We start from the raw sequence: 21,851 nt of genomic DNA on the forward strand, positions 1-21,851 counted from the left end.
TTTGGTGATCCCCAGCACATTAGACCCTGGGCATGCTGGGCTGTGTGCACTTGGCTAAAAGGGATCATCCTGGAGAATAGCCACGCGGGGGAAGGTGGGGGGAGAGGTGTGTTGCACATCCACCCCAAAACCCGCAGCCCCTCCTTTTAAACGGCAACTACAGGCCCTCCTTTTAAACGGCAAAACCAAGCGGCATTGATGGCTATGGGAAAGGAGGGCACTGCAGTTTGAAACCATTCCCACATGTTATGAACGCAGAAGCCAACCCCACGTATCCTTTGGCTTACCATGGCTGCCTGGAAACTGAACTTTGTTATCCAGCCATGTGTGATGTGTCACTATACCGGCAGGCGCTCAATATAAAAGGCAAAATGCGACCTTGTACCTAAAACACGTGCTGTCTGCTGTGAATTGCTTGATTCACTGTGAAAGAGTCTCCCTTTTGTTCTCAGAAATGTATCTTCTTAAATTCTACTCTCCCTTTTTCCCCCTCTGCAGCTGCAAATGTTTCTGTACTCCCCGTATCAACTCCATCCCTGAGGTTATCGCAGATTAGAAAAAACGCACTCGCGATGACGTGTTTTCAGAGCTCATGCAATCCTCCTGCAATGATAGGGCACAGCTGAATGCATGGAGGCATTCAGTGGCAGAGGCCAGGAAAGCATACAGTGAGAGAGATCAGAACATGCAGGAGGTGATGCTGAGGCTAATGGGGGAGTAAACGGACATGATAAGGCGTCTGGTGGAGCTGCAGGAAAGGCAACAAGAGCACAGACCCCCACTGCATCCACTGTATAACAGCCTACCCTCCTCCCCATGTTCCATATCCTCCTCACCCAGACGCCCAAGAACGCGGGGAGGCTCCAGGCACCCAGCCACTCAACTCCAGAGGATGGCCCAAGTGACAGAAGGCTGTCATTCAAACACCTTTGATTTGTAGTGTGGCTACAATAAGCAATGTGGCCTTATCCTTCCCATCTCCCCCACCAGGGCAGGTCTCATTTTGGTATACCTGCGCTTCAGGGCGGGGGAAAGCAACTCACAAAGTTCCATGAAAGTGGCCTTATGCATGCAAAAGTTTCTCAGCCACTGGGAATCATCCCATACCTGCAACACTATGCGGTCCCACCAGTCTGTGCTTGTTTCCCGGGCCCAGAATCGGCATTCCACTGTATCAACATGCCCCAATGCCGCCATGATATCCCAATTGCTACATCCCGTGCTTTCAGGAACGTCTGTGTCCATGTCCTCCTCACAATCTTCCTCTTGCTGCCGACTCCTAGCTAGGCTCTGCACATACTGCAGGATAATGTGTGAGGTGTTTACAATGCTCACAAAAGCAGTGTGCAGCTGAGCGGGCTCCATGCTTGCCATGCTATGGCGTCTGCACGGATAACCCAGGAAAAAAGGTGTGAAACGATTGTTTGCCGTTGCTTTCAAGGCGGGAGGGAAGGGAAACTGACGACATGTACCCAAAACCACCCGCAACAATGTTTTTGCCCCATCAGGCATTGGGACCTTAACCCAGAATTCCAAAGGGCAATGGGGACTGTGGGATAGCTACCCACAGTGCACCACTCCGTGAGTCAATGCTAGCCATGGTATTGAGGACGGACTCCACCGCTTAGTGGGGACATGCACGATCGACTGTATAAAATCGATTGCTAAAGATTGAATTCTATAAAATCGACCTAATTTCATCATGTAGACATGCCCTAAAATGAAGCTCCCACCAATATAACCCCCCCACTACACCAACTTAATCCAGCTCTGGGAGAGCTGCAGCACTTAGGTCGATGTCGTGAGGTTGATGCAGTGTCAGGGCTAGTCTACACTGGCTTGCCGCGGCAGCGCTGTAACGTGCCTTGTGTGGTCATGGCGCACGGGGCACTGTTTACACTGGCAATAAACAGCGCTGCAACTTGCTGCGCTCGGGGGGGGGGGTGTTAATTGCCAGTGTAGACAAGCCCTCAGTGTCAACACTGTGTTGCTTACATCGACTGGTGCTGCCTTTCAGAGGCCGTCCCACAATACCCCATGCTGACAGTTCAATCGGTGCAATTTTGTAGGGTGGACTTGCCCTGGGGGTATGTCAATACTTACAGTTCTTCCTACCTAGCGCTGTCTATATGGGGACTTAGCTCGGCTTAACAACACTGCCCCGGGACGTGGATTTTTCACATCTCTGACCGATGTAGTTTAAACTTAGCTAATTTGCTAGTGTCTGAGATGGAGCCTGAACAGTGGGTTCACTGTTCCCCTGGCTGCGCCCTGGGCTGACCAGGATGGGCTGTGCTTTCACCTTCAGTTCTCTGGGCTAACCTGGGGACTTCCCATGCTGGGCTCCAGCTGCTGAATAAACCCGGCTGTTGTGACAGCGCTGGGTGAGGGGCGTTAACCCCTGCACAGCGCACAAGGCTCCACAGGAGTCTGGCTCAGTGGGACTCGCTGCACAGAGCTCACAGTGTGAAGCAGGGGGACTGGAGCCCCAGAAGTCCAGGCTAGGAGGTGGTTAGGCCACAGGCCCTGCCCTGGAGGAAGAGTGAGACCCCTGGGGGTTTGGCCCACTGAACGGTTCCTCCAAGAGACTGTTCCAAAGCTGAGTCTGTAGCACCAATCCTCTGGATCAATGACACTGCCCAGCTCTGTCATTTTCTTTGTGTTTTTTTTAAACACCGCATAATATTTGCTGTTTTCCTTAAAGCCCAAGCTCCAGGAGTCATGTGAATACATCAGAATTTCAGCCCCCCCCCCCCTTTAAAACAAGTTGCTAGCTCACTTGGCTGTGAGGAAAGCTTGAAAATGTGATTCCTAAAGGCTCGAAACCAGAAGGTAAACAAAGGATCTAACACTGATTCTCTTAAAAAAAATCTCATGATTTTGGGGGGCCTGACTCATGATTTTTGAATGCTGGAGATTTTCTATACTGATTCCTACTGGGAGCCACGTGGAGGAGATGGCGCTGCCTGTATTTTCGCTGTAATTTTAAAATTCACTAATGCTTTGCCCTCCCTCTTTCCTCTTGCAGAGTTCTGACCTCCCGGAGATGCTGTTCCCCCAGCTCCCGAGCAGAGGTGCTAGCTCTGAGCCATGCCCGAGGTGGGTTAGGGCTAAGAAGAGCCGTGTGTGGTTTTAAGTGATAAATCACCTACCGATGTTTTTTCTTTGCATTTGTTTTGGGAGGGCTGAGTGAGTCCAGCCAGACTTGTCTTCCGGTTCTTGTGCACTGCTTGTCCTGGCCTTTGTTTCGATTATTACTGGTAATTAGTGCATTAGTGTGTCAGGCCTGTTGCTGGGACACCCTCTGCAGACAGCTGGGCGACACGTCAGCTGCTATGGGGCCTGCTGGAACCAAGGATGGGTAGTTACGCCAAGCCATACCTCTGCTGCTGTTAGGCCCGCTAGACACGGACACTGCCGCTGGCTGGTGAGCAAGTGAGGACAGGAGAGGAGCTGGAGCATGGAAAGTGTCATCTGAAAAGGTGAATGTCACAGTGAGTTAAAGCTGGTTAATAACAGCCTTAGCTACCATGCTTGCTCTCGTTCTATAGAGTGTGCCCATCACCCAGGCCTTTGGGCACATTGACACAACAATAATACAACTAATGTAAGAGACCAGACTGTCTGTGATGGGCAGCAACACTGAAGCACGATCTCCAGCCTACCCTGGGGATTTGCCCTGATTGTAGCCCCTGGTGTTCACCGTTGGTGCAGACCGGGTAAACTGCTGAGCTGGGACTTGCACCTGCACAGTTTATCCCACGTCCGAGAAGGGTTAATCTGAGTGTAGAACATCTGCCCAAGGGGGTTGTACCTGTGGAGCTTTACCAGGGCTTGGCCACCCCTGGCTGACATCCTGGGAATCAGGCCTACGACAATGTCAGCACTGGTGCCCCTCGAAACCCCTGACTCACCGCTGGTGCACTGTCCTGCTGGGAGTGTCAAAGGAGCCGGGGCTCAGGGTCAGATGACGGCATTAACGCTGTTATTCTTTATATTACTGTAGCACCAAGGAGCCCCAGTCCTGGGTCACACCGCCACTGTGCCGGGGGCTGTACAAGCACAGAACAAAAAGACCGTTCCTGCCCCCAGAGCTGCCAAGCTGAGGACCGCTTTCCCTGTGACTAGCACTGGGGAGCTGCCGTAGTCGAGGATTCTGGGTTCCAGTTTTCCCATGGCAGGCTGGCCTGCATCACCAACATTATTTCTCTGCGTCAGGGGCTGGCAGCAGGGGCCTAGTGCTAGCCTAGGCAGGGCTCGGGCATTTTACCACCACCGGGTGGCTGTGTGTGAGACCGCGGTAGCAATGCCTGCACCGGGCCTACCCTAGTGCTTGCTGTGTTGCTAGCACTGGAGCAGTGCATAGTTGCTGGCACTTACTGAAATACGAGCAGTGGCTTTGCTAGGGCAGATGCTGCTTTGCAAACTCACCTTGTATCTCACTCAAGTTAAAGCCTGAGTCCACAGAGAAGCATCAGGTCAACAAGTTCAGCCTGGGACGGATCGACAAGTGTCCTCTGCCAGGAACCTCCTGCTTCAGGGCTGTTTAAAAGCCAAGGACAAAGCATTTACTGTGTGTTCTGTTGCAATGTGCATGACTGGGGCATTTAGTCCTCTCATAAACCATGAATCAATCTGTGCTGGGCTTGGCTGAATTGGACACTCGTTGTTATGGTATTTACCTGGGAGCTGGGGATACAGCTTTATTACCCCTGGCAGGCTAGCTAGTCCACAGAGCAATCTATTACGTACTCGTGTCCTGTCCGGCGAGCGGCCTGTCAACTTGTGCTCCGCTGAAGCCATGGCAAGACACTAGGCCAATTCCCTTTTGTTGGGCCACCCGTGTTGTGCCATTTGCAGCTGCACAAAGTGGATGCAGAGCACTGCCATTCTGCCAGGCTGGCAGCGGTGTGACATAGGGTGCAGGGGCGCAGAACTGGGCCCATTGACTGCCGCGGGAGCAGGAATGGGGACAGCTGGAGAGGCTGACAGGACTGCATGGGATATTTGACACCACGTTCAAAAAGCCTCAGCACTATTTATTTTAATATTGAAAAATTTGGTCCAGTTTAAAAACAAAAACAAAAAACCCCAAAGGCCCTGCTGTTTTGCTGCTTGGGGTCATGTTTGAGAATAGCAGCGAGACACTTTTCACCCAGATGTGATGTGAGTCTTCAGTAAAAATCATGACATGTTATAAGAGCTGGTGGGGAAATGTTTTTGTTTTGTTCTTCCCCTGGGGGGAAATTGTGACAAATGAAGGGGGGGGGGAAATCCCACTGAAAACCCCCATACTCATTTGTGGGTTTTATTGTTTGTTTTTTTGTGTGAAACTTTTGAGCCACAAACAGAATAATTGTCAAGTTTTCGATAAAATTTTTCAGCTTTGGGGTATTTTTTTTTTTTTTAATGAAAATGTCAAAGGAAAGGACACATTGGCTGTGGGACACCTTTTATTTAGTTGAAATCTCAAATTTCTATTTTTTTTAAAAAGGAGAATTTGGGATCAGCTTTACAAGCCCCATGTACAGTGGGGTTTTGCCCCAGTTCCAGGCATGATTGTAACCACACAGGTACAAGCCCTGAGTGCAGACAAAGGGCTGCTCCACCCTGAACACTTCTTGCTGGCATAGCTCTGTTAGTCAGGGTGTGACTTATTTTACCAACAGAGCTGCACTGGCAAAATCCCTAGTGTAGACACAGTTATACAAGCATAAACTCCTTCTGCCAGTATAGCTCATTTCATTTGGGGAACCCTTTTCCCAGAATAAGCTGCGTCTAATTAGCTGTACCAGAAAAACCTGTCTGGTATAGACAAGGCTAAAGGAAACCACTAATAGTCACCCTTTGCATCAATGCCCTGATTCTCCACACCCTGCACCCAGTGTTGTCATTGAGCCCAGTGCAAAGTGAGTAACAGTGGCACCACTTTCTACTCAGTTCACACTCAGCACAGGTGTCAATGTGATACAGTTGGGTGACTCTGCAAGGCAGGTCAGGTCAAGACTGGGGCAGTTTTTGCCATTCACACATTTCAATGTGAAAAAGGCCTTTGAACAAAAATCCCTCCAAATGAAAGTGGGGTGGACTGCAAAATTACAAATCTGTGGAAGTTAGTGGCACAAACATTGCCTGTGTTCTGGTAGTCTAGAACTTACTGTCTAGACTAAAGGGGGACTTGGGCACCTAACTCTGGACTTTAGGCTCTTACGTCGCATCGTGGATAGCACCCTAGTGATTAGCATTCCCTAGTGCCACACAGATCCAAGGGAACATTAGATCATCTAAGTGCCTGGATAGCACAGCCCATTACATTCACCCAGCTACCCCAGTGTTGAGCCCAATAAATTGTGTTCAGCTAAAGCACATTCCAGAAAGCCAGGCAGAAGTGGAAGCCATCAAGAGATGGAGAATCCATCGCTTCCCTGGGGAATTTGTTCCAGGGGTTGATCACTAGGGGTCTGCTTAAATTATAGAGCAATACACATTTTTCTAGGGGTTGGGAATGGCATAAATAGCACATTTAGCTGATCACATCCATTAAATTTGCTATTTATGCTGTGACCAACCCATGAAAAATGTGTGATTTCTCTGCAGTGTTTCTCAAACTGGGGGCCCTGGCCCAAAAGGGGGTCACAAGCCTATGGTGGGAGGCTCACAGTATTGCCACCCTTATCTCTGTGCTGCTGCTGGCGACAGTGCTGCCTGAAGTTGGGCAGCAGGAGAGCGGCGGCTGCTGGCTGGGTGCCCAGCTCTGAAGGCAGAGCCATGGCCCGCAGCAGTAAAGAGGTAAGGATGGCAATAGCGTACCATGCCACCATTACTGCTCCACTCTGCCTTCAGAGCTGGAGGCCGGAGACTAGATTTCATGGGCTGTGACATGATTTTCATGGCTGCAAATTTTGTAGACCCCTCTTAATCACCTTCAGTGGTAGACACTAATTCCTAATTTCTAATTTGAATTTGTCTGGCTTCAGCTTCCAGCCCTTGGTTCTTTTTTTGCTTCCCTCCCCTTGGTTAAAGACCTCTTTAGTACTCAGTATTTTTTCCCAGTGAAGGTCCTTATACCCTGATAATCAAGTCTCCTCTCAGTCTTTTTGATAAGCTAAGCGGAGACTTAAAGAGCATGATCTCACTGTCAGACATTTTCTCCAGCCCCCATTTTTCTGGCTCTTTTCTGCACCCAGCTCAACTTTTCAACACCCCTTTAAAAACGCAGACTCCCGAACTGTCCGTAGTGTTCCAGTACCAGTCTCACAAGTGCCCCTGGGCAACGGCCTTTCTCCAGCATGCGAAGACTGTTCCGGTGGACTGGGTGGAGGAAATCAATTTGTGATTCAACAGCCATGAAGGCGGTTCAGCAACGTGCTGTGTGCTGCGGAGAGCATGAAAAGCATGGAAGATGTGCTGGTCACCCACTACAGCTAAGGAAGTCCCCAGCCGTAACGATTCTTCGTGCCTCTGGAATCTGGCTTCCACAGCTGGAGAGTGGGACTGCCCCTGTGCAACAGCTTTCTCGCGCAAAAATTTCCCGCACCGGTTTTCTCGCAACGCTCATCCCATTAACATAATCTATTGTCATCATCAGACTACCAATAACAATAATATCTTCTAGGTGCTTACAAATGTTGTTTGATTATTTGCTCCATTATCTTTTCGGGTACCGAAGGTAAGTGACTGGTCTATAATTCCCTGAGCATCACAGCGCCTGATCTTTCGGTGCCTAGAAAAATCACAGGAACATCCTGTGATCCACAAGCCGAGTTTGGTGCGTGGGCTCTCTGTACCGTGAAGGGGGGGAGACGGGCACCTTAGAATGTGATCCACAAAGCCAGCAAGCTAGGCGGGGGCTGCCTACACCAGCCAAGGAGAGATGCTGATGGGGGGGGGTTGCTAAGCCCCCCCCTCCCCCCAGAGATAGACACCTAGCTCTGCTTGGAAACCCGCTGTCTGGAGTCCGGACGCTTAGGCACCGAGGCATTTCTTGTGCCTACCTCGCCCCACCCAAAATGGCTGGAGGAGCCACAGCACCTGGTAACTTGTATTATAGTGCTTAGAGCACACTCCTGGGGTGTGGGAGACCCAGGCTGCATTCCCCTCCCTCTGCCTGATGGGGAAAAGGGATTTGAATAGGGGTCTCCCCCCTCTCAAGAAGGCATGTTAACCACCAGGCTACGGACACGCTGCTGTGGGGCTTGCTCAGTCCCTCCTGGTGAAGCTGTACCTTTCTGGATAAATAATGACAGGCTGGCTGGAGCAGGGGACCAGACCCAGGGCCTCCCATCTCCCACGGGGTGCCCTAATGACTGGCTGCAAGTCGCTCTCCCCCTCCTCCCCTCCCCCTACTGGCCTAACGGCTATTTAAATAATTGTCCCCTCCTCCTCCTCCAGCCGGATTCTGAGTGGGAGCCAACCTGGTAGGCGTGGTCAGAGGACCTAGGCGGTCCGCGAATTGCTCTGAGGCTCAGCTGGGAGATTACGTCCAGACACCTAGAGGGAGGCAGCAGCGCACATGCCCCAGGGTGAGGCGCCGAGTGAATTTCGGCACCTCTAGGGTGAGGTAACAGCCAAGCAGGAGTGGTGCATGTGTGTTTTCACTGCAAATGCAAGGTGTGTTCTTAGCTCAGGTCAGCTAACCTGGGTTCAAACAGCAGGGCAGACACAGTAACTTGGGTTAGTGGCTTAAGTTAAAGTCTGCGGGTGAGTCTGAAGGTGAATTTGAACTGCTAAACCAAGTTTAAAGCCGAGTTGCCGTGTCTTCACTGTATCTGAACCCAAGCTGCTAACCCGAATCCAGAACATGCCTTTTCCATAGGGAGGGCATAGCTGGTGTTGATTAATCTTAGTGTGGGAAACAAGGCTGAAGTGTGATTCTTTCTCTCTTATCTGAGAGATTTGCAATATATGCCCCGTGATGAGGAGTTTGAAATGGAATAAACAAAATAGCAGAGATGGAAGTCCATCTTGAATAAATTTTCCTGCCAGTTATTTATGGTGGGTTCTGATCAAATTAGCCACCTAGACTCGCCAAAAGCCTTCAGAGTAAGGGGCAGAAATTGTTGTGGTGTGTACCATGAAACTAATTGGTTCCTGATCAGATAAAACAGAACATCAAATTAACGAGGGAACAAGTTATATGGTAAACCTTTGCCATTGCTCTCTATACCAGATGCATTTCAGGTTATGATGTGATTCGCCCATCCTGAAAAAAGGGGTTTTTTTTTGCTTCAGTTTAGAAAGGGAACAAAATTAAAACCAACAAGCCCAAAATTTTGCACCAGTATCATATTGACAGCGTGTTCGGCTTTCAGCAGGGGGGGGGGGGGGGGGGGGGGCTCAAAGCATTTACAGCCACCAATTTATTAAGCCACACAATCCCCTGTGAAACAGACAAATTACACAGATGGGTCACTGAATGGATTACCTGGTTTGTTCATTCTCTCTGAAGCACCTGGCATTGGCCACTGGGCTAGATGGACCATTAGTCCGACCCAGTATAGCTGTTCTTATGGAGAAACTGAGGCACAGAGGTGAATGTTAGTTCAAGGTCACACAAGAAGTCAGAGGCACAACCAGGAAAAGAACTCAGGCTGTGTGTCCCTACCACTTGGCAATACACCCAGTCACAAGCCTACAGACTCTGCTGTAGCGCTGCATCAGATCCTGATCTTATTACATGGGGTTATGTCAGATTTACAGAAATTGAAATCATTGAGTTACTCCGGCAAGTTGACACTGGAGTAACGAGCTCAGAATCTGGCCCAGGACTTCTGATGTCATTTGTAAAGGCAGAGAGAAAACAGTCACTGTTCTACTCAATGTTGCAATTTCAGGTGGCTGCGTTTCATCCTGATGGTGTTTAATGTAATCATTTTACAGTTCCTCTTTCTCTCTCATTGGCCAAAGGCCTGCGGCCCCAAACATTGTTTTATGCATCATTATGGTGCTTACTATAGAAATAAACAAACTCTAAACCCCTGTTACATTCCAAGTGCTTACATGGTTTAAAAACAAGACTCTACTTCCATTACTCATCTGCTTTTTATAGGTGCTGTTAGTGCCAAGAGATTCTGGAGTGATGATGTTTCAGTGGCCACCACCTTCTTTTCAGCCAAGAATGAGACATGTCACTGCTGCTAAAGGCCTGGCAGTGACAGTGCTTGCCAGGCAGTGCCCTGAGCTCTGGGCAATATCTTAGCACACTGTGGCTCAGGTGAGGTTTTACCCAGCTAACCATGCCACTTCATGAAACCCAGACTCTGCTGAGACTGGAGAGAGGCTAAACACTGAAAGCGGCCAAATCAAGTGGCAAGACACTTTCCTTCCGCAATCAGCTGGGCCTAAGGATATGTCTGCACTTGGAGCTAGCACAGCGAGCCCCAGCTCGAGGAAACACCCACACCAGCTCTGAGCGAGCTCGCGCACTAACCCCAGGGTGTAGCCACAGTAGGGCGAGCAGCAGGAGGGGTGTCTGTGGTCTCTGGCTCGGGGTGGCTAGCACATCCTACCACTCACGCTGCCATGGCTACCTTCTACTTGTAGAGCGAGCGAGATGGGAGTCGCACCCCCAGGTCCAGGGCTGACGTACTCTCAGGCTGGGCCGTCTCGTCTAATGTTGGGTCTTGCTCTGATTTCAGCCCAGCTTCACTTACCTTCAGCTGCATCCCTAGGGGTGTGTGTGTGTAGGGGCGGGGGGGGTTAGATGTATCCCCCAGCCCTGCTCTAATCACAAGTTGATCAGAATCCACCATACATGATTGCCAATGCACGTCCCCAGTGCTACCAATGGTGGGAGCACTAAGCTAGAACGGGCCGTGACATGTTTACCGCTGTGCCATCCAGACCTAGACACCAAACGCCAGCCTACACTGGGGGTTCCACCCTGCTAACACCTGACCTTAACCCTGCCTTTACCTCCGGAGGTTTGCCAGCCTTTCCGTGGATGACACGGCTCTTTACACATGGGCGGTGGTGGGCACACCAGGATAATAAGATGCAGGGCTGCTATTTAGTCAGATGGTGTCCCCGCATTGCTGCAGGAGTGGAAGGGAAATATCACCTATATGGATGGCCCCAGAAGGCTGCATTGCCTTGCAGTGTGTGTGCTAAAATAGAGCACAACCTTTGCCTGCAATTCTTTTATCTCAGCTGTAGATCAGCTTGCAATGCACTGCAAAGCAAATACATCTTTGCAGGAACTGGTTTGCAGTAAAAAGTTAACAGCACTGAGGAACTGATTAAAAATGCCATGTGCAATCCCTGTATCTAATTTTGGCAATTTACCTCATAAAATGTAATTGTAGCTGGAATTTCAGTACATTGCTCCAGCTATGGCCCAAGGTGCCCTTTTCTGTCCCTGTTCTGCTGCCACAATACACTTGCTTGCCATGCAACCGGTCTGATTTTGTAACCCCCGCGGTGCCCTCCGTTTGTGTCTGTGTCTGTGTGTGGGGGGCCCACAGTCCAGGCTATTTGCGAAAGGGGTGTGGATGTGACACAGGTGGTCCATGGTTGTTGGTTTTTGAGGAAAATCAAATCCTTATAGTTTTCTGTCGCCAGTGCACACAGCATGACGAGCGCACGTGGGGGGTTAGAAGCCGAGAAGGTGGAGCCGGGTTCCTGGCTCCACTGGCATGGCAGCGGGCAACCAGCACCTGGAAAAAAGTTGTTAAACTCCCACTACGCAGCTGTATTGCTGTACGGCACGTCATGCTGACGGGCAGAGCTCTCCTGCAGCAGCACTTTCAGGCTGGCTGCCGGCAGAGCTCCACAGCAGATCCTTTTGGCTGCCTGTATTAGGTTCTTGTGTAATCCCCAAGTGCCCTGGCGTACAGGCTGGTCTGGGGCCCTTGCCGTGGGGTGTGGAAAACCATCCAGCACATCACTTTTGGGTGCAGTGATGGCACCGCCTTCAAAGTGTGGTCCAGGTGTTCAGGATAAGGGCAGGAGGCAGTGGAAGCATTACCAGAGGCCCTGCATGGTCCATTCTCCTCAGGTACCTCTGCTGGAGCTCTTTTGCTTTTCCTCAGCCCTGGGACCGTGGCCATCCTCTCCATTTGCTCTCACGGAGTCTTGTAGACATAAGTATTTCAGTGACTCTTTGGTAGGTGGGACTGGACAGGCAGAAATCCAAAGAGGGCATTCAAGTCCAGGAGCTCCGCCGGGCTCCATGCAGAAGTGGGGTGGGGATGACTGCATTAATGGGTATATGACTCCGGCTGTGTGTAAACCATTCCCCGGAATTGAAAAGGGGCACACATGGCTGCATGTCAACTTTTAAACAGTGATCTGACATCCAGTCAAGATGACCCCAAAGCAGTGGAGGGCACCCAGCTGGACAGACTGGCCAACCCAGGTGGGATAGCAGTGGGAGGATTAAGAACATAAGAACAGCAATACGGGGTCAGATTAAAGATCTGTCCAGCCCAGTATCCTGTCTTCTGACAGTGGCCAATTCCAGGTGCCCCAGAGGCCCCTGTCGCCCATTTCCAGCTTCTGGCAAACAATGGCTAGAGACACCATCCCTGCCCATCTTCGCTAATAGCCATTGATGGACCTATCCTCCAGGAACTTATCTAGTTCTTCTTTGAAGTCTGTTTTAGTCTTGGCACAAGTGGAGTAGATAGAAGTGCCACCACACAAACTTTACAGTGAACAAACCCACTGTGCAGGGGAGTTTCTCCTATCCTGAAGGGGATTCATTACTGTGACCTAAAAAGCCAAATAATTCAATTTAAAAAACATTTGTGTGTGGACGCAAGGCACGTTAATCCAATTTGGAACATCCCTAGCCAGCCACACCTAATTAGTACTTGTAGTGTTTCCTCAGAAGTCAGCCATTCAGCTCAGCAGCCAGTGCGGCCAGGAACCCAGCAGGGAGTCAGTCAGCCAGCCAGCCCTCCCAGCATGACCTGGCTTTTGGATGGAGACAGTAACTCTGGGCTCAGATCTCGGGCTCTTCCCCCATCCCTACTCAAACCTGGCTTTCCACGTGGCTCCCAGACATTTCTGCCCAAGCTCGGCTTCCTGCCCACCACAAGGGTCCACGTCCCAAGCTGCTGGGTGGTGGGCAGGAGTGGAAGGGAAAGCCGGCAAGCTGCGGCCATCAGGGAGATAGTGGCAAACAGCTGGAAGCTGCAGGGACAGCCTCTGCTTTTCCCGCTGCCTCTCCCCAAGGAGCTAAAGCAGAGGCCCCTCCCTGCTGCTCCCAGCGGTTTGCTGCTGCCTCTCCACACAGAACTAACACCTGGGAGCTGCAGGGAGGGACCGCTGAGGGTAAGAAGGGGTGTGTGCCTGGGGTATGGGTGTGATTCAAGCTACTGGGGGACCCAAACCTTTAAATTGTGGGCCCCCCCACTTTAGCAGGCACCAGTTGTCTCTGGCAGAAGCCCTAGCCCCACCACCCCGCTGCAGGGCAGAAGCCCCAAGTTACTCCCCCCCCCGTCTGGTAGGCAGAGAATATGGGGGGGGTGTGCTTGGGGGGCTCCGGGAGCCACAGTTTCACTGTAAAAAGCAACAAAGAGTCCTGTGGCACCTTATAGACTTAGGGTACATCTACACTACAGGGGGGAGTCGATTTAAGATACGCAAATTCAGCTACGTGAATAGCGTAGCTGAATTCGACGTATCGCAGCCGACTTACCCCGTTGTGAGGACGGCGGCAAAATCGACTTCTGCGGCTTTCTGTCGACGGCGCTTACTCCCACCTCCGCTGGTGGAGTAAGAGCGTCGATTCGGGGATCGATTGTCGCGTCCCGACGGGACGCGATAAATCAATCCCCGAGAGGTCGATTTCTACCCGCCAATTCAGGCGGGTAGTGTAGACCTAGCCTAACAAATGTATTGGAGCATAAGCTTTCGTGGGTGAATACCCACTCAGTCAAACACAAGACGTCACTGTAAAAGAGCCGCAGTTTGGCCACCCCATCATAGACTGTAAGGCCAGAAGGGACCATTGTGATCATCTAGTCCAGGGGTCAGCAACCTTTCAGAAGTGGGGTGCCGAGTCTTTATTTATTCACTCTAATTTAAGGTCACGTGCCAGTGATACATTTTAACGTTTTTAGAAGGTCTCTTTCTATAAGTGTATAATATATAACTAAACTATTGTTGTATGTAAAGTAAATAAAGTTTTTAAATGTTTAAGAAGCTTCATTTAAAATGAAATTAAAATGCAGAGCCCCCCGGACCAGTGGCCAGGACCTGGGCAGTGTGAGTACCACTGAAAATCAGCTCGTGTGCCGCCTTCGGCACGTGTGCCATAGGTTGCCTACCCCTGATCTAGTCTGACCTCCTGCACCTCGCAGGCCACAGAACCCCACCCACCCACTCCTGTAACAGACCCCTAACCTCTGGCTGAGTTACTGACATCCTGAAATCATGGTTTAAAGACTTCAAGTTACAGAGAATCCACCATGATGATTTAGTTGGGAATTGGTCCTTCTTTGAGCAGGGGGTTGGACTAGACGACCTCCTGAGGTCCCTTCCGACCCTGAGATTCTATGATTCTATTCACCATTTACACTAGTTTAAACCTGCAAGTGACCTATGCCCCATGCTGCAGAGGAAGCGAACCCCTCCTCCCCCCAGGATCTCTGCCAACCTGACCCAGGGGGAAATTCCTTCCTGACCCTAAATATGGTGATCAATTAGATCCTAAGCATCTGGGCAAGATACTTGGGAAAGAATTTTCTGTAGTAACTCTGAGCCCGCCCCACCTAGTGTCCTCACTGGCTGTTGGGATTTTTGCTACTGGCCATGTGCCATCGTAGGTATAATGAGGATGTTTTCCTTCTGGAGAGCCCAGTCACAAATTATGGTACTCTGGGGAGGGAGAGGCAAAGGGTGGCTCAGGATGGAGGGAGGAGCTCTCAGGAACTCAAGGTGAAGGGAAGGAGACAGACAGGAAAAGGGGCAAGAGGCACAGATGTGGGGTATTAGCTGCAAGTATGCAAATTGTATGCAAATATCAAACATTTAATTTATGCAGATTCGTTCTCCAGTATTTTCATGGGGCAGTGCAGGCTGGTCTGGTGTCAGCATTCCCAGCCACCAGCGAAGGAGCCAGGAAAGGAAGATGCCAGTCCATGCTGGAACCCAGGAATCCTGCCACTGGCGCTGGAGCCAATGAAGCTTGGGGTGAGCCATCCATTTAGGAATTGCAGCTGACCAGCCCCGGAGCCAGTGAGCCCCTCAGCCAGCCCATAAGCAGCGTTTCAAGAGGCAGGGTGAAACCTTTGTACATTCATTCTGAGATGGGAGGTCAGAGCTGTCCTGGGGAAAAGAAGAGGCGCTCGAATGTAAAGCCCACCACAGTCAAGGCGTGCTTGTGGGTGAAGACGGCTGTGATGAGGAGCAGCCCAGTGATAACGGGTCTGCCCGTGTGGAACTGGAAGTGAAGGGTAGACACAGCAGAGGATCTGTGACTTCAGCGAGCAGCTGAACCGACCACAAGGCATTGTTCCAGACCCCAAGCTTTAGAGTGTCCTTTAAAGCCAAGGGCAGCTGCTTGTGCTAAGCACCTCTGAAAATCAGGCCCTAAAGCCCCGGATCCTTGGCTGCTTTTGAAAATGTAGCTACATGTGACCCGGCAAAAGCTGCAGGGAGAGTCAGTGTCCAAGCTGGCGTTAGGATACCCAGCCCGCGTCTGGAGGCTGCCAAGGCCAACCTGGACAGGCTTCAAGCAGACAGTTTGTCATCAGCCGTAGGTGTGATCGGAACGTGCCTCTGAGCGAGAGCTCAGAACAGAACGGAGCGTGAAATCTGAGTCCCATCACAAACGCTGAGCTCATGCAGTCACTATGCAAACAACTGCCTCCCTCCATTTAGCTCTGTGAACCCAGCCCGGGGGAGTGACTCTGCATGTTGATGGTGGAGCCCCCACCCAACAGGAGCCATTTTTAGACATGATTTAAGTGCCCACATAACCTGAATGCCCAGGCCAGTGTGTGCTTTAAGAACTGTACGGTCTGTGATACTTATCAAACAGAACATGAGGCCTTTATGTGTTGATCTTTCTGAGGTCCCTGGGCCTGTCCTGTTACTGCCTGACCGCTCCATCCAGAGGGGTGTGGAAGAGCAATGCGGGGCTGCCTTGCTGGTCTTCTTGCTAGTCTGCAACTAGTCTGTCAGATTCTGACCCTTCTGCGGGAGATCAAAAAGCCAAGAAGGTGAAAGGGGCCCACGTGATCTTGCACTGCTAGGACTCCCTAGGGAAGTCCAAGTCCCCATATTTCCTGTATCAAACACTGTCCCTTTTTAATACACCCTTGGTGTGTGGTGAATAAACCTCCATCCCCAGAGTGCTCCAAGGAGGGTCCCATTTAATGGAAGCCGCTCCTGACTCCTTGAGCCAGGATTCTGCCTGCCTTGTCTGAGTGATTCCCAGCATCTAATTATCCCCAGCCTGGTCCCTAGGATAGCTTCACAGTCACCCACATGCAGCTTTCTATATGTGCTGCATGCTCTTAGCCATGAGACTGACGCGATTATTGGGGGCCCTCAAAACTGTGAGCCACTCCGAGATGCTGCCTGGCTCGTGGCAGGTGCTCACACACATTGCCCCAAGTAGGGCTGGGGGGGTTCCCAGGAAATTTTGAAATTTCAAACTTTTATTTCCAAATTTCCTTTGAAAAATTGTCTGTAACTATCTGGGGCGTCCCCTCCTTTTCTGAGATAGAGGGGAAAGGGTTTGAAAAACCCAAATGATGCCCATTCTTATGCATATTGACAGAACAAGGAGTAATGGTCTCGAGTTGCAGTTGGGTAGGTTTAGGTTGGATATTAGGAAACACTGTTTCACTAGGAGGGTGGTGAAGCACTGGAATGGGTTCCCTAGGGAGGGGGTGGAATCTCCATCCTTAGAGGTTTTTAAGGTCAGGCTTGACAAAGCCCTGGCTGGGATGATTTAGTTGGAATTGGTCCTGCTTTGAGCAGGGGGTTGGACTAGATGACCTCCTGATATCCCTTCCAACCCTGAGATTCTATTTCGTTTCTGAGTTTTAAAAGTGATACACATTTTTTCAATAGGAAACAATCTGAAATTTTTCCCTTAGTTGAAAAACTGAAAATCTTGAAATACATCAAATTTGTCCTTGAAAAATTTGTTTCTTTCAAAACCCATTTTGCATTGGAAGAAAACGTTCTGACAAAAGTTCTCCACTAGCTCTGACCCGATGCCATAAACTGGGCATCCTCTGCACTGGATGAACTGCAGCTGGTTAGCTCTGCTAGCCTCCTCCAGCTCCGTGCGTCATTTCTCACACACTGCTTTGCTGCAGGGTTAACTAATCACACCAGTGCTGACTTAGAGACACCAAGGAAATCACAACATCTGAGCAAGAACAGGCAATACCATCGGGACGTCTGGATTTTACTTATGCCCTATAAGCCCCCACCCCACCCCACCCCCGCACTGTCAACACTTATATTCTGCCAAAAGGGCCAAAATAGCACGGGGCTCTAGCTTGTATAGCAGATGTTAAAGCATCAGGGGGGTAGCCGTGTGAGTCAGCATCCACAAAAACCACAAGGAGTCCGGTGGTACCTTATAGACTAACAGATTTATTTGGGCATAAGCTTTCGTGGGTAAAAACCTCACTTCTTCAGATGCATGGAGTGAAAGTTACAGATGCAGGCATTATTATACTGACACGTGAAGAGAAGGGAGTTACCTCACAAGTGGAGAACCAGTGTTGACAGGGCCAATTCAATCAGGGTAGATGTGGTCCACTCCCAATAATTAATGAGGAGGTGTCAATACCAAGAGAGGGAAAATTGCTTTTGTAGTGAGCCAGCCACTCCCAGTCCCTATTCAAGCCCAAATTAATGGTGTTAAATTTGCAAATGAATTTTAGTTCTGCAGTTTCTCTTTGAAGTCTGTTTTTGAAGTTTTTTTGTTCAAGTATGGCTACTTTTACATCTGTTATAGAATGTCTAGGAAGTGTGACAGACCCAGACCAGTGGAGTACAGGAGTCTGGTCCTATTGGGATCCAGGAAGTGGGTGAGCAAAGCCCGCTCACTGCTAAAGGATCCCCTACAGGAGTCTGGTAGAGGGCAAATATACTGGTCACTGGATGAGTAGTTTTCTGTTCCCTGAGTGACCAGAGCAGGAGCTGTAATCAGGAACCTGCTAGAACCAGTTCAGGCAGGCAGGCTAATTAGGACACCTGGAGCCAATTAAGAAGAAGCTGCTAGAATCAATTAAGGCAGGCTAATCAGGGCACCTGGGTTTTAAAAGGAGCTCACTTCAGTTTGTGGTGTGTGTGAGGAGCTGGGAGCAAGAGGCGCAAGGAGCTGAGAGGGTGTGCTGCTGGAGGGCTGAGGAGCACAAGTGTTATCAGACATCAGGAGGAAGGTCCTGTGGTGAGAATAAAGAAGGTGTTTGGAGGAGGCCATGGGGAAGTAGCCCAGAGAGTTGTAGCTGTCATGCAGCTGTTACAGGAGGCACTATAGACAGCTGCAGTTCACAGGGCCCTGGGCTAGAACCTGGAGTAGAGGGCGGGCCTGGGTTCCCCCCAAACCTCCCAATTGACCTGGACTGTGGGTTCTTCCAGAGGGGAAGGTCTCTGGGCTGTTCCCCAACCCACATGGTGAATCTCTGAGGCAAGAAAATCTGCCAATAAGTGCAGGACCCACCAAGATAGAGGAGGAACTTTGTCACACAAGATTGAAGTGTTCTCCTACTGGCTTTTGTATGTTACCATTCCTGATGTCTGATTTGTGTATTATTTTATGTAGAGACTGGCCAGTGTGGCCAATGTACATGGCAGAGGGGCATTGCTGGCACATGATGGCATATAGAACACTAGTAGATGTGCAGGTGAATGAGCCCCTGATGGTGTGGCTCATGTGGTTGGGTCCTCTGATGGTGTTGCTAGAGTAGATATGGGAACAGAGTAGTCATTGGGGTTTGTTACAGGGATTGTTTCCTGGGTTAGTGTTTCTGTGGTGTGGTGTGTGGTTGCTGGTGAGTATTTGCTTCAGGTTGGGGGGCTGTCTGTAAGCGAGGACTGGCCTGTCTCCCAAGATCTGTGAGTGTGAGGGCTCATTTTCCAGAATAGGTTGTAAATCACTGATGATGTGCTGGAGAGGTTTTAGCTGGGGGCTGTACATGATGGCCAGTGGCGTTCTATTATTTTCCTTGTTAGGCCTGTTCTGTAATAGGTGACTTCTGGGTACCTGTCTCGCTCTGTCAGTCTATTTCCTCACTTCCCCAGATGGGTATTGTAGTTTTAAGAATGCTTGATAAAATAGGCCCACACTTAAAGTAGGCCCATACTTAAGGGGGTGCTTCTGCTCAGACTGGCCCCACATCAACAGCTACCTAGTGGCAGGAGTTGCCAGATACCAGCACTGCTAGCTCCCCGAGGCAATGAGGAATCAAGATGAACTCACCTGTACAGAACATTGCAAGTCCTGCACTTTGTCCAAACTGCCTTAAGCTCCTTGCCGTTCCCCCATCGTTTACCAGCTCAGCTACTGTTCACTGCTGGTGGGTATTTTTCGGCTCCTCTAAGACTCCAGGTCTGTGATTAGCACTACACAAGAGCTAGGTGGTGGTATTATTATTATTATGGCCACACCAACTCAGTTTTACATAGCGACAGTTACAGAAACTCACCCAAGGATCCCAGGCAGCAATCAATAGGAATCCACTCACTCCTGGGCTTTGTTTAGTAAAGCTCTCGATAAACACACTGGACAAGGTGGCAGAACCTCGGCCGTTTGTGTTCAGGGAGCTAAGGCCTCACCAGCTCAGTTTAACATCTACACACTCCCCAAACCTCACCAGATGGCCTCAGCTTGCCATCAGCAGGAACGCACTCAGGCGATCACATCAGCAAAAGGCAGTCGCTCACAGGTGGTCCCAATTCAGAGTCAATTTACATTCTCTCACTGGCAGATGGTCCCAGTTGGGAGTCAATAGTCTTCCATTTATTAACAGGGTTGGTTTGGTAAAGTGCTCTGGTGAATGCTTAGCAGGGTGTTGCAGTCCTGCAAAATGGGGACATTCCCAGTGAGACTCATCGCCCTTGAAGCTGACATACCTTTTGGAGTCAAATAATTGTACCAGCTGTTTCAGTTCTCAAGAGTACATGATCCATCTGGGCCCAGCAGCACTCCTTGGCACTGGAACTCTACAAGGGAAGGGCCATTTTGTCCTACTAAAACTGCAACAGAAAGGGGTCTGGGAAGCAGAGTAAATTCTGGGATCTCTTGAGTGATTGCTAAGATGAACCACCCATCCAGCAGACAGATGGCACTAAGCGAGGCAGACAGTTGTGTTCAGCATAACATACCCCCGAGGGAGAAGGGGAAATTTTGCCTAAGGACACTGTGGCAAACACAGGCCCTTACAAAAAGGGCCAGGAGAGCTTTAATATCCACGCAGAGCAGCCAGTTTTTCAAGATCTCATCCAAAAAGACCTCCCCACTATATACTGCATGGAGATCAGTTTTTCTGCTTCAGAAAGACAACGGGCTTAGTTAGCCCTGCCAGATAAAAGCCTGTCTATGTATTTTCAGACCTGAAGCTTAGGTCCCTAAATTGTCCCCTATGGCTTAATAATCTAAAATACTTTCATTTCCCTAGCTGTATTGGCAAGGACTCTCAGGATGCATTTAAAAAACAATCTGGCTGATATTTTGGGGTTCAGAGAAAGAAATTTCTTCATCTTGGTAAAGGCACATTATGTTAGCTGATTTAAAAAAAAAAACTGTGAAGAATGGAAACATTGACTGTTCCTGGTGGATGGAATGCATAATGGAGGTGGTTTGGGAAGTTCCACATCCATTTCTGAAGTGGCTCAGACATCACCAATCCAGATCTCAGAAGTTACACAAGATTTAGAGAGTGAGGTCTCCTCAGGAAGTGATAGAATCCAGGGAGGTCAGGAATTTGGCATTTAAATGGATTTATAATTAAGCTGATTGTAATGCTGGGACAACGATCCCTTCAGAGCATCTTGGCAAAAGCCAGACAAGGTTTGGTGGGAGGGGAATGAAGGTGTTCAGTCACCAGTGTTGACTGAAAATGAGAAGCATCAAGAAAATGTTGGAGAGGCCAAAGGAGAGAGACATTTCATAGAAGATTAGGGTTGGAAGAGACCTCAGGAGGTCATCTAGTCCAACCCCCTGCTCAAAGCAGGACCAACCCCAACTAAATCATCCCAGCCAGGGCTTTGTCAAGCCAGGCCTTAAAAACCTCTAAGGATGGAGATTCCACCACCTCCCTAGGGAACCTATTCCAGTGCTTCACCACCCTCCTAGTGAAATAGTTTTTCCTAATATCCAACCTAGACCTCCCCCACTGCAACTTGAGACCATTGCTCCTTGTTCTGTCATCTGCCACCACTGAGAACAGCCTAGCGCCATTCTCTTTGGAACCCCCTTTCGGGTAGCTGAAGGCTGCTATCAAATCCCCCCTCACTCGTCTCTTCTGCACACTAAACAAGCCCAGTTCCCTCAGCCTCTCCTCATAAGTCATGGGCCCCAACCCCCTGATCATTTTCATTGCCCTGTGCTGGACTCTCTCGAATTTGTTCACATTCTTTCTGTAGTGGGGGGCCCAAAACTGGACGCAGTACTCCAGATGTGGCCTCACCAGTGCTGAATAGAGAGGAATGATCACTTCCCTCGATCTTCTGGCAATGCTCCTATTAATGCAGCCCAATATGCCATTAGCCTTCTTGGCAACAAGGGCCCATTGCTGACTCATATCCAGCTTCTCATCCACTGTAATCCCCAGGTCCTTTTCTGCAGAACTGCTGCTTAGCCAGTCAGTCCCTAGTCTGTAGCGTTGCATGGGATTCTTCTGTCCTAAGTGCAGGACTCTGCACTTGTCCTTGTT

General features: G+C 49.9%; 1 protein-coding gene across 3 annotated transcripts in view; it reads right to left on the reverse strand.

Moving 5' to 3' along the window:
• Positions 1-21,851, reverse strand: part of LOC128825970 (uncharacterized) — a 41,022-nt gene that overhangs the window by 7,323 nt on the left and 11,848 nt on the right. Inside the window, exons 2-4 of one of the 3 annotated variants that reach the window (XR_008442771.1) lie at positions 4,432-4,542; positions 3,153-3,474; positions 1,108-1,299 (exon numbers count right to left, since the gene is read on the reverse strand). Coding sequence is in view for 2 of the 3 variants with exons in the window: in XM_054008885.1 (XP_053864860.1) it covers positions 1,108-1,512 (405 nt within the window). In the remaining variant the exon portion in view is untranslated. Of the gene's footprint in view, positions 1-1,107; positions 1,779-3,152; positions 3,475-4,431; positions 4,543-21,851 lie in introns of those variants that run through there. The other 2 variants (XM_054008886.1, XM_054008885.1) reach the window with 2 other exon arrangements.

Source organism: Malaclemys terrapin, chromosome 19, assembly GCF_027887155.1.
Source record: "Malaclemys terrapin pileata isolate rMalTer1 chromosome 19, rMalTer1.hap1, whole genome shotgun sequence".
NCBI lineage: Eukaryota > Metazoa > Chordata > Testudines > Emydidae > Malaclemys > Malaclemys terrapin.